The 12,838-nt window shown below is 35.8% G+C and overlaps 2 protein-coding genes across 2 annotated transcripts; both read left to right on the top strand.

Annotated features, from left to right (window-relative positions):
- Window positions 1-221: 221 nt before the first annotated feature.
- LOC111613564 lies at window positions 222-1,939 on the top strand. The gene has a single exon (XM_023354914.1). The coding sequence runs from the start codon at window positions 235-237 to the stop codon at window positions 1,696-1,698; it is 1,464 nt and encodes a 487-aa protein (XP_023210682.1). The 5' UTR covers window positions 222-234; the 3' UTR covers window positions 1,699-1,939.
- Window positions 1,940-2,063: 124 nt separating this feature from the next.
- LOC111613566 (DNA-directed RNA polymerase I subunit RPA43-like) lies at window positions 2,064-7,092 on the top strand. Its single transcript, XM_023354915.1, has 4 exons — window positions 2,064-2,586; window positions 6,460-6,615; window positions 6,698-6,883; window positions 6,956-7,092. The coding sequence occupies exons 1-4, from the start codon at window positions 2,393-2,395 to the stop codon at window positions 7,017-7,019; spliced, it is 600 nt and encodes a 199-aa protein (XP_023210683.1). The 5' UTR covers window positions 2,064-2,392; the 3' UTR covers window positions 7,020-7,092.
- The last annotated feature ends 5,746 nt before the right edge of the window (window positions 7,093-12,838 follow it).

Genomic DNA, 12,838 nt, shown 5'->3' on the forward strand with positions numbered 1-12,838 from the left:
TATAAACACTTTGGTGGTCTCCCGGTCAAGGGGACAAGAGACCTCCTCACCCACATGATGATCCAGATTTACACTCTACGTCATAGAAGCCAATTCCTCAACATCCTCACCCTCGACATACACAAAGCCTTCGACTCTGTCAAACATCACCACATCCTCTGCAAAGCGATTGCCAAAGGTCTCAAAGGCAACTCCCTCATTTGGTTAAATAATTTCTTACATAACAGACAGGTTATGGTCAAATGGAGAGGTCATACCTCTTCAGAACTCACCCAATGCAGAGGTATTCCTCAAGGCAGCGTTGTCTCGCCATTCCTTTTTGCTCTCTTTATGAGCGATATTTTTAAACTCGAAAACAATCACACACTTCTCTACGTCTACGCCGACGACATCACTGTCATCATTCACGAGAACAATCCCACCAATTTACGACATAGCACTGCCCACTTCATCCACTCCCTTGAGAATTGGGCCAGCATCAACGATATCAGGTTTCAACCACAAAAATGTGCTATTCTCCGCATCCCTATCAACATCCATAACAACCAGGACATTTCTCTCCAAGGCCAGATCATCCCCGAGGTGAACAAAATAAAAACTCTTGGCATTTTTATCACTGCTAATCTCTCTTGGAATACACACGTTCAATACATCCACAACAAATGCAGGAAACTTCTTAACATTTTCAAAATCTTCTGCAATAAGAATACAGGCGGCCACCCGACTGACATCCTCTGCATTGCTAACAGCACCATTGGTAGTATTATTACATACACCATCCCCAGTATTGCCACTCTCACCAAGACACAGCGCCACACCTTAGAGTCCATCCAAACCCAATACATCAAACACAGCCTGGGTCTTCCCATCTCTACTAACAACACCGTTACACTCCGCGCCGCAAATAAAACCTCCCTCGAATGCCGCTTCCACAAATGCATCATTAAACAATACTGCACCTACGTCAAGAAAGCTACCTCTGACCTCCTTTTCCACTCCATGATTCAGAACATACACAACAATTCTGGCGCCTCTCTTGTCAAGATTCCGTTCATTCACTTCACCCGCTCATGGCTTCTCCTGCATAACATTCAACCATCCAATCTTCCGTTAAAGCCGTCCAGCATCACCAACGCCTCCATCCACAACATCCATCTCGACGACCTTGCCTTCCAAAATTCCAATCTCCCAGACATTTTCATCCAACAGTCCTTTAAAGAATGGGAGGAGCAGCAAAATATCAACACCATCGTTGCCACTGATGGGTCGAAAACCTCCAACACCGTGACAGCGGCTTTTATTGACAAAAAAGGCAACATCACGGCCCACTTCTCTCTCCACCCTGAGGCCACGATTTTCACTGCGGAAGGATACGCAATCCTTCAGGCAATCCATCATGTTACCCACAAAAAGGAAGATGCCATCATTTGTTCGGACTCGAAATCGGTTCTTAAGGCTCTCCACGCTCAACATGAGAAGTCCTCTACCTTAATCCAAACCATTAACACCATCCTCAACCAAAGGCATATCCTTAACCTTCAGACCAAGCTTATCTGGACCCCGGCTCATAAAGGCATCCCCATCAACGAACAAGCGGACAAACTCGCCAAAACCAACCCCCCAACTCTACCATTACCCACTATATTACTGCCGAAGACCTCAACTCTCTCATCAAGTCCGACAACGAGAAATATATGAACAACAAATGGAACACCTACCCCAAAAAATCTCTCTACCCTTGGCTCTCTAACACATCAGATATCTCTATTCCTGACATCACGGACCGCCGTATCAACGTCCTCATTAATCGCGCTAGAACAAACTCGTTGCTTACTAACCACTTTCTTTATACCCGCAACATCTGCACCACTAACCAGTGCAAATACTGCCCAAATAAAACTGATACAACCATACACCGCCTCAACGAGTGCTCAAAATTTGACGACGTCAGGGGTAGAATCCTCTCCAACAACAGTCTAACAAAAAATCATCTTTTTGTTGAATTTTTCCGTCCGATGGCTGTCATCTTCTCAACATCAGCGACTGCCTCCAATTATACCCGAAAGACGTTTGTCTCCAATCCTTATCGACCTTTTTTAATGAATACAAAAATACCTACAACTACTAAATCATTTTGACTTTCCTCATCACTCCTTTTAACTGCCAACGGTCGACTAACAGTCAACTCATCCACCCCGACATGTGTACTGATTTTTCCAATCGTCTCTTCTAGTCTTTTCAAGTTTTTCAACTGTAGATCACCATCTGTTTCACAACCCAACTCCACTCACCTGGAATAACTACTACACGGGGCGAAATAGCCAAAGCAGCTAACGCCTAACTTCACCGCCAGAGGGCGGCAGGCAAGCAAGCAAGCAAGTAATCGTACAAAATGTCTAAGATCGAAAATATACGTCCTACAGAAATGTCATTAGCAGAGATGGAAAAACTTTTAAATGACGAATTTTCTTGCATCAGATGTGTAAAGAAAGACGTCCATATTATTATGTTACCTTCTTTTATAGGCAATGAGTTGAATGGAGTCAAAGCGGTTCTGGACGATTGGAAGAATCGTTATAAGAAACAGTGAGTTTATTATAATTTGTAGATAATTAAAATGATGTTATTTTGTAAATAAACACATTCCGTCTACAACTGAACAGATTTCTAAGACTTGCAGTATAAATTTTTATTAGAACAATCGCCACCTGTCAGTAATCAAACCACGTGGTTATGATATAAACCATTAAAAACTATATAAAACAAGAGTTTAAAAAAAATTTTTTATTTTAAGAAAAGGATATTAGAGTAGTATCATAACATAATTATTACAGACATATTGATCATAAAGATATTACTGAGATTACCGTATTTACCCGCATATAAGAACCTCACATGTAGGACGAGGTGTGACTTTAAAGATTAAAATAAAGAAAATTAGATTTATTAATACAATTCTAATTTTATTTTGTTTAATCACAAGTAAAATATCAAATGCACGTAAATGCACACATTGACCTGCAGAAATTACTGGCATTTTAAACTTTAAGGAAAAATCTTGTAAAATTTGTTCATGTAAAGCTGGACAATCGGAAACCTTTTTTGCCAATTCTTAACAGTTGAATCCATTCTCTGCCGATTACACTTACGAATTTTTCCGAATAATCATCTGTTTTCACATGGAAATGGATTAAAACTTATATCGGGCTCCCGTGTGATTTTGGAATTTCAATCTGGAATTCAGTTCAAAAGCTTTACTTTTTCTATTGCTATTCATCTTTAATCCTGACAATATACAAGAACGATTCAAACAACCCAGATAAAATACTTATGTTTTTAAATATAAGAGGGTAAGCATCTAGTAAAAAATGCCAATAAATGGTTCACAAAAATTATTTGCAAAAACACAAAGAATATTGCTTGCACGTGTAGGACAACCTAGGAATTTGAAGCTGTGATAAATGAATAAAAACTTTGTCTTATATGCGAGTAAATACGGTATTTTTTCTCGTAACATTAACAAAAATATTGTAAAGATCACATTTTTATCAAAAATTATCACAGATAATACTTTTATCAAAATTGTGTAACAAAAATTTTTATTACAAAATAATAAAAATTTAAAATAAGAGATTGGTATGTTTTTTACCAATGCTTTTTCATTTTGGATTGAAAACATACCTTGCCTGTTAATAGCTTTTGATTCTTGTATAACCTGAATTATATTTATATACTGTCGAAAGTGCTCATACTCATTAATTAAACATAATGTCAGTAGACAGTTTTTTATATTTTTGTTTATTTTTAATAAGTGGCATCGCTTGTTTTTATCTCATTACTCTTTTGGGAGTATAAGACTTACAGTAATATTAGCAGCAACTGTCATATAATCATGAATGTTAGTTTATCATCATCATAGATGATTGTTTTACTTATACAAAGTTCATATAAATGCATAATTAGTGATGGTTATATATTAATACTGTTAAACAAAGATTAAACAACAAAATACTGTTCACAATTTTAATTTATGAACAGTATTTTGTTGATTATATTTGCTGTAAATTTAACTTTTTCTTAAAATATAGATAATTCAGTTGTGATTGGAATGTACCTATATGTATTATAAATTTATTTGTTATAGAAAGTGTTGGTTTTGTCCTTTTTGCCAATCCAGGTGTTAGTATCCCTAGCATTTCATGCTATCAAAACCATGTCTGGCAATTCTACTACAAATTCAAATAATACACAGGAAATTACAGTACTTTTTTATATACAGCCATATCCTATTATCTGAATATAATACATTCCTGAAATGATCTCACTATCTGAATATCTGATATTTGAAAACTTTCCGTTATTTTTTTTTATGGAAAAAATTCTAATGTGTTTGCAGAATATCTGAATACGTCCAACTAGTTTCCCTTATTGTCACTTAAAAACTCTCCAAAACAGCTATTTACCCATCAATCCTTTGTTTTTTATATGATATTAAATATTTCAAACTGCAGTTGAAACTGTAAACATTTAATATGAAAAGCTATGTAAATAGTAATGCAACAAAAATGTTTAATTTCTAATAGTGGTACAAAACATATATTTGCTTGTAATTTAATATGCAGTAAACCACAGTGATACTGTACATTTTATATTAAAATATATGAAAACAGATCAACAAGGAATCCTTTTACATGTTCGTAAGCAGGGAAGAGCCTCAAAGAAAGATCATGTCTGTTGTATTGTGCTCATGTTGTTTAAGGGATGTGAGAAGACATCAAACTTATATTTTAAAAAAATTGAAGACTAAATACAAATAAATTTCATCCTGGATTTTTAAAGATTGTTTTAACTCAGTAGATGAAACAAGCTGTAATTGAGTAAACCATGAATCTTGACTGGGCTCTACACAGGATAAAAATTTGTTTTTTATATTCTTGAAGAAGCAAATTTTTATTATATTCCTTATAACAAAGATTTTCTTCAATAATTATAAACTTATTTTGTTTTAGGTTAGAACATATTTTCATGCAAATATTCATGGTTATATTTTAATTGTGTGATTATTATAACCAAATTTGATTTATTCATTAAACTAATGATTCTGAGACTGAGACTTTCACCAGATTTAATAATAATAGAAAGTGATAGGACTATATACATTTAATTGAATTAATATAAATATTCATATTACTTCAAGTATTACTTCAATAGGTATTTGTTCTGGTAAAAGAATTTTTTTTAACAAGTACTGTACATTTGTAATATGATGATATAATTGATAATTCATGACATTTGAGTAAATTTCATTAGACCTACATACATTTAAAATAGTTTGTCATTATAACAAACTGCTTTTTAATTTCTAATTGTATTATATACTATTTTGGAAATTTACATCAATCATTTGTCACATGGGCAGAAGTGCTTCAGATAGGAAACACTTTATTCTCAGAATGATTTCAAAATTAATATCTATAAGGGTAATTCAAAAAGTAAGTTGCACTTGTATTAAAAATACAAGTATGAAACATAGGAGTCAAAAATTTTTATTTGTGTGAATATACAATCCGAGTGCTACTTTTTGACATAATCACCAAGTTTATTTAAACATTTATCATAGTGTGGTGCAAGTTTTTCTATGCCACACTTGGAAGTATTTCCTTCCAACGTGCGATAACCAATTTCGCATTGCATTTGATGTTTTCATCTGACTCATATCAGCAATTTGAAAGATCCTTTTTCATTGGACCAAATGCACAAAGTCTGGACTGTAGGGAGGATGTTCCCATATAATCCATTTGAATTGTTCCAGTAAGACCTTTCTGATGTCTGCTGAATGAGGTTTGCATTATCATACAAAAGCTTTCTCACCATATATATCCCTTAACTGGTGTTGAATTTCAGTGGGGTTACACACCTTTTTGCCCACAAGAAACAAGTTTCTGCATGAACTTCCAATTTGGACATGACAGGTTTCATGACTTTAAAACGATTAACCTCTGTAGTCACATCAACAAATGTACTATGCCTTGTAGCCTGAAGTATTACCAGTGTTGCCACCAGATTTCAACTAAATATCATTTATCAACAAAAAGTTCTTGTCAATTGCAACTTACTTTTTGACTCTTCCTTGTACAATCTGATGATCATTGATTAGCTGTGTTTTGTGAACAAAGTTAAAAATTGTATGTGTAGTTTCAATAAGACCTTAGTGTCATATAAAATATCAAGAAGTTTGCATTCTCAAAGAGTGTGTTCAATTTATTCAATATGCTTATAAGATATTCTTAAAGTATATTGAATGTTAGTTTATTTGTGAGTTTCACAAACTGGTGTTTATTGTATACAGGTGTAAGATAGGTGATCAAAGTTTGTAATATCTTAGAAATATTAGTTTAGATATTTATAGTTTGTAATAACTTTAGAAATCTAAAAATGAATAGAAATATTTATTTTCAGAGTGAATGGAATTGTAATTGGTTATAAAAACATCACATTTTCCCAACCACAAGGTATAATTATTTCAGATCAACCATGCATACACCAAGATGTCATTGTTGATTTCTATGTACTCCAGCCTTCTGTGGGAGCTATATTGCAAGGAACGATTAATCGGCAAGTAAAACAATTTTAAATGCTATTCAATACAATATTTTAAACTATCATAAATAGCTTAAGTATATTTTTTTATTTATAGGATTAGTGAAACACATATTGGATGCTTAGTACATGGTGGCATTAATGCATCAATTACATTAACTCATCCTCATCCAAAAAAATTAAATAGATATGCTATTTTGGGTAAAAATCTGTTGTTTGAAATTACAGGAGTAGACACTCGACCAAGAGTGATTAAGATACATGGCACTATTACTAAACAATGGTAAATATCCAATAACTTTAAAACTAGAACATTACCTAATGATAAATATTAAACTTAAAATTTTATTTTCAGCATGAAACTAATGAAAAAAGGAAGGAAGAAAGAAAATAATCTGAATTCTGATTTGGATGAATGATTAATATATGTTAGTTAATGACATTGTATATATTTTTCAAATATTAAAGATTTTTTAACTTGTTTTAGAAAGAAATGATGTTATAAACTGATTAAATTTCATTTTCAACTTATAGAATTTAAATGTAAGAATAATGCTATAAATCATTTTTTGAAATAATTTATTAATATAATTTACCATCTGTTCAGATGTTTTAGTTTTAGAAACTGTTATTTAAAACAGCAATGTTTGATGATGCAGTAAGATTTGTCCTGATTAAGACTGCTCTTTAGATTATGATCTAAAGACCAATTTATTTTGGATATATGATTGATTACTAGATGGATATCATATCATCAAACCATTATTAGATTAGTCAGCACTGATTCACTCACATAAAAATACAGGCATATTCAAGCAGTATAGTAATTCTGCTTATATTATGCTAAGGATAAAATGGAACATCCCAAAAATTGAAGAGTGAAGACAAGGATACAAACATTGGGGAAGCCCTCAGTTCTTATCATTGAATGTAAGTAATTATGAAATTTTTCACACCAAGTAGGTTATTTTTACTTGGTGTAAGAAATTTCAGGTTTTTGTGAATGGCAATAATATAGTCTCATATGTGAGATTAGGGGCAAGAGGATGGATTAGGAAATGATGAGATTCAGTTGGAAGAAGTCACTCAACACAATTAACTACAGTTAAACATTTACTAGATAAGTTCGTACAGTATATTAAATATCTAAGTAAAACGGTATTCACAGTTATGAGTATTATCATCATATAGAGAGAGAGAGAGAAGAGAGAGCATTTACAAATTTTGGTGCCTTATGAGTTGTGACAAATATTTCCCACATTGGAAAGCACAAAGAAACAGTTCTCAATGAGATAGAGCTTTGAATTCAGCCAATATATCCCACATTGGATAGCACCCAAGCAGAAATGCAGAAGAAGCACACAAATAGAAATTCCAACAACTGGATAGGAAGGTGCACAAACACTAATCCTAACAACAGGAAGAACAGGTGAAGACTGACTAAAATAGGCCGTTCTTCATCATATTCAAAGGTACAAATTACCCAGAGGTGAATTTGCATCTTTGAATAAAAATACCTTTTGCTCAACTAAAAGTTTTGCAAAAGGTATCTTAAGGTTCACTATCAACTCTGAGAAAGCGTAAGTTGACTCTCTTAGGTCAGAAAGTTGACTTATACTGAGTTCTGATGAGATCATTGTTGGATTGTTTTCATTTATCTTGTTTGATTCTCACAGACATAATTAAACATGTATTCATAAAGTGTGCTCTCTGAACAAACAGTTGTATACTGAAAAAAAAAGCAGAAGAAAAAAACCAGTAATCCAGTCTGAAAGTAACAATTTATTACTAAAGCAAATACTTTTGATAATAGAACTTAAAATACAAAATTTAAATTTATTGAAACATTCTACAAGGATTTAACAAGTCATATGCACCAAACAGCAATAAGTAAAATAAAAAATTAACAAAACAAGAAGTGAGTAATATATATAAAATATTTATTTTTTACTATTTGTTCATATTTAAGGCAATATAAATGTAAAAATTTGATATTAGGACATTATAAATCTTCATAAATGTCTTCCAGATTTAAAACACTTAGCCTTATCTCTAAAATTAGTGGTAAACTAGCAGATAAGCTCAGCATTGCTCAGGCAAAAAATAAGAACAAACATTAAGATTATTAGATATTTTCATACTTCTAACCCTTCTATTATTTTACATTTACAGTATTTGATTTATATAACTACAAAGGTTTTCTTAAGTATGGGTTTATCACACCAATTGACCAATCTAACACATTTTTAAAATTCTATATTCCTCTACAGTACACAATTTAAAGAATTTTTAAAATGTGTTAGATTGGTCACTTTGTGTGATAAACCCTTACCTGAGATAACCTTTGTAGTTATAAAAATCAAATACTATATGTAACAAACATTAAAACAAAAGCTGTATAAACTGTTTAGTTATTTTAGCCTATCATTGTCATGTTTATTGCGATACTTGGATGGTATGAAATCACACAATTTCTTTGGTCAAGTACTAGACAGCATTTTTCTAACATTAGCTCTAACAAATTGTTCCATTCACAGGTGAATATCAAATGGTGATCTATCAACGAATGAAATTTTGCAAAAATTGGACCAAATATTTAAACTCTGCACTCTCCGAAAACCCCTTAAAACATTTTCATGATGACTCAGGATATCTTCTATATTGAATGTACCATGTACGAAAATATACATTTTCGAGTCTTTTTTTTTAATCCATTAACACAATCACAGAAGTAACAGTTATATTGGCTTGAAGAAAAACTTCATTAAAAAGACAAATTATACTCTCACTGCCAAAAGTTAAGCACAGAGCAGAAAATGTTCATGTCTGGAAAGCAATCTGCATTTGAGAGGCTGCAATTCACTGCAGAGGTAGATGGAAGTATGCAAATACGTTACGTTACTATCAGTCATGGTTACGTGTCACAAAATATGCAAAACAGGCAGTTATATAAGAAGCCAGTCTTCTGAAGTGAGAGGAGTTGCATGTAAGTGCCAAGAAAAAGTGCGGAGAACTGTAGTACAATTAGTGTGCATGACTGACGTGTTTCTATGATTTCCAGAAGACAAATGACAAACAGTGAGAGCTGGAAGTGTGTGGGACGCCTTGAAGCAGGACAATCAACCACAGATGTTGCTCTTTTCTTCAGTGTTCATCATTCCGTCATTTTATGGTTATGGAAACAATACCAAACAAGCCAAACAGTTGTCCGAAGACCTGTGGCCAGTTGTCCAATCGTTATGACCCCTGCAGAAGATCTCTATATTGCTGTTGTAGCCAAGCGGAATCAAAGAGCAACCTCTACACATGTGACATCAATGGTTGCAGCAGCCATTGGTAAAACGATATCTGCTACTACTGTGTGCTGAAGGCTACACATGAACGGACTGTACACCTGAGTACCATGAGTTTGTGTTCTACTATCTGTCCAATCCAGAGGCACACAATTAAAGTGGTATCGGCAACATGTGAATTGGACTGTGTCTGATTGGGGCAACATTATGTTCACTGATGAGTTGCAATTTTCCCTGGAGCCAGATGACAAACATGTAAGAGTATGGAGAGAAAAAGGCACAGGCAATCGACCCCAGAACATTATCAAGCATCACACATTCCGAGGTGGATATCATTATGGTGGAAGCATTATGGTGTGGGCAGGCATTTCGTTGGGATATCGCACCAACCTGCACATCTATCTAGGGGATGGTGTCCGGTATCGACCTGTGATAGCTGTCCGGTATCAGGATGAAGTCCTCGAACCCATTGTGAAATTGTATGCTGCAGCAGTTGATCCTGCTTTTGTTATAATGGATGATAACGCATGACCCCATAGAGCTGCCCTCGTCGATGACTACCTCGAGAGTGAGGGAATCGTGCATATGGATTGGCCGGTGTATTCGCCAGACCTCAATCCCATTGAGAATCTTTGGGAGGCCCTTGGCCGTGCTGTGTGTGCATGTTTCCCCCCTGCCACTCTCACAGAGTTGCAAACTACTCTACAGGAGGAATGGCACTTATTTGACTCTGGAGTGGTTGATCACCTCATGGAAAGCATGGTTACATGCTGTAAACTTTGTGTAAGGATAAGGGGTGACNACAAGCATTCCACCGCTTCCACAGACATACTAACCGCGAAAACTGGATACGTGCCAAAGAAGCGACAGCAGATCTACAACACACAATCCTTGCTCAAAACGCACTTTCTGAAAGAATCTTTCTACTTCCCCAAACTACAAGAATAATTTATGGAAAATTATTCACCTTCTACGCACAAAAGACAATCCCCAAAATCATCGTCTCATTATCAAACAAGACGAACAGTATATCACCGACCCTAACCATCAAGCCGAATTTTCAACCATTACTTTAACCCATAAACTCAGATGCAACCTATACAAATTCGCACTCCCACCAACACAGACATCCTATAGATGCTTTCAACAGTCCAAACACCGAACGCGAACTCAACTGCGCCTTAAAAAAGGGAGGAACACATCCCCTGATTTAGATGGCATCACCATGAAGAATCTCAAAGCTTTCAACAACCGGGCCAAACGCCATTTACTCAGCATCTACAATAACATCTGGACAACAGGCTCCATCCCCTACCAAATGAACAAAACAATCATCATCCCCATAGGCAAACCAGGTAAAGACACGACGAACGTCGCCAATTATCGCCCGATTGCCTTGACATCAACAATCTCTAAAACCTTCGAACGCATGATCATCAAACGTTGGCATAACCTTGCCCATCAACAACAATGGTTTAACTATAAACACTTTGGTGGTCTCCCGGGCAAGGGGACAAGAGACCTCCTCACCCACATGATGATCCAGATTTACACTCTACGTCATAGAAGCCAATTCCTCAACATCCTCACCCTCGACATACACAAAGCCTTCGACTCTGTCAAACATCACCACATCCTCTGCAAAGCGATTGCCAAAGGTCTCAAAGGCAACTCCCTCATTTGGTTAAATAATTTCTTACATAACAGACAGGTTATGGTCAAATGGAGAGGTCATACCTCTTCAGAACTCACCCAATGCAGAGGTATTCCTCAAGGCAGCGTTGTCTCGCCATTCCTTTTTGCTCTCTTTATGAGCGATATTTTTAAACTCGAAAACAATCACACACTTCTCTACGTCTACGCCGACGACATCACTGTCATCATTCACGAGAACAATCCCACCAATTTACGACATAGCACTGCCCACTTCATCCACTCCCTTGAGAATTGGGCCAGCATCAACGATATCAGGTTTCAACCACAAAAATGTGCTATTCTCCGCATCCCTATCAACATCCATAACAACCAGGGCATTTCTCTCCAAGGCCAGATCATCCCCGAGGTGAACAAAATAAAAACTCTTGGCATTTTTATCACTGCTAATCTCTCTTGGAATACACACGTTCAATACATCCACAACAAATGCAGGAAACTTCTTAACATTTTCAAAATCTTCTGCAATAAGAATACAGGCGGCCACCCGACTGACATCCTCTGCATTGCTAACAGCACCATTGGTAGTATTATTACATACACCATCCCCAGTATTGCCACTCTCACCAAGACACAGCGCCACACCTTAGAGTCCATCCAAACCCAATACATCAAACACAGCCTGGGTCTTCCCATCTCTACTAACAACACCGTTACACTCCGCGCCGCAAATAAAACCTCCCTCGAATGCCGCTTCCACAAATGCATCATTAAACAATACTGCACCTACGTCAAGAAAGCTACCTCTGACCTCCTTTTCCACTCCATGATTCAGAACATACACAACAATTCTGGCGCCTCTCTTGTCAAGATTCCGTTCATTCACTTCACCCGCTCATGGCTTCTCCTGCATAACATTCAACCATCTAATCTTCCGTTAAAGCCGTCCAGCATCACCAACGCCTCCATCCACAACATCCATCTCGACGACCTTGCCTTCCAAAATCCCAATCTCCCAGACATTTTCATCCAACAGTCCTTTAAAGAATGGGAGGAGCAGCAAAATATCAACACCATCGTTGCCACTGATGGGTCGAAAACCTTCAACACCGTGACAGCGGCTTTTATTGACAAAAAAAGGCAACATTACGGCCCACTTCTCTCTCCACCCTGAGGCCACGATTTTCTCTGCGGAAGGATACGCAATCCTCCAGGCAATCCATCATGTTACCCACAATAAGGAAGATGCCATCATTTGTTCGGACTCGAAATCGGTTCTTAAGGCTCTCCAC

This window comes from Centruroides sculpturatus, unplaced genomic scaffold, assembly GCF_000671375.1.
Source record: "Centruroides sculpturatus isolate CEXI.00-Female unplaced genomic scaffold, Cexi_2.0 scaffold1865, whole genome shotgun sequence".
Lineage (NCBI taxonomy): Eukaryota > Metazoa > Arthropoda > Arachnida > Scorpiones > Buthidae > Centruroides > Centruroides sculpturatus.

Excerpts from the sequence above, each read along its gene's own strand:
- LOC111613564 (XM_023354914.1), top strand. The coding sequence starts at position 235 with ATGGTCAAATGGAGAGGTCATACCTCTTCAGAACTCACCCAATGCAGA.
- LOC111613566 (XM_023354915.1), top strand. The coding sequence starts at position 2,393 with ATGTCTAAGATCGAAAATATACGTCCTACAGAAATGTCATTAGCAGAG. Across the intron at positions 6,616-6,697 it reads TTGCAAGGAACGATTAATCG|GATTAGTGAAACACATATTG; the intron begins GCAAGTAAAACA and ends TTTTATTTATAG. Across the intron at positions 6,884-6,955 it reads GGCACTATTACTAAACAATG|CATGAAACTAATGAAAAAAG; the intron begins GTAAATATCCAA and ends TTTTATTTTCAG.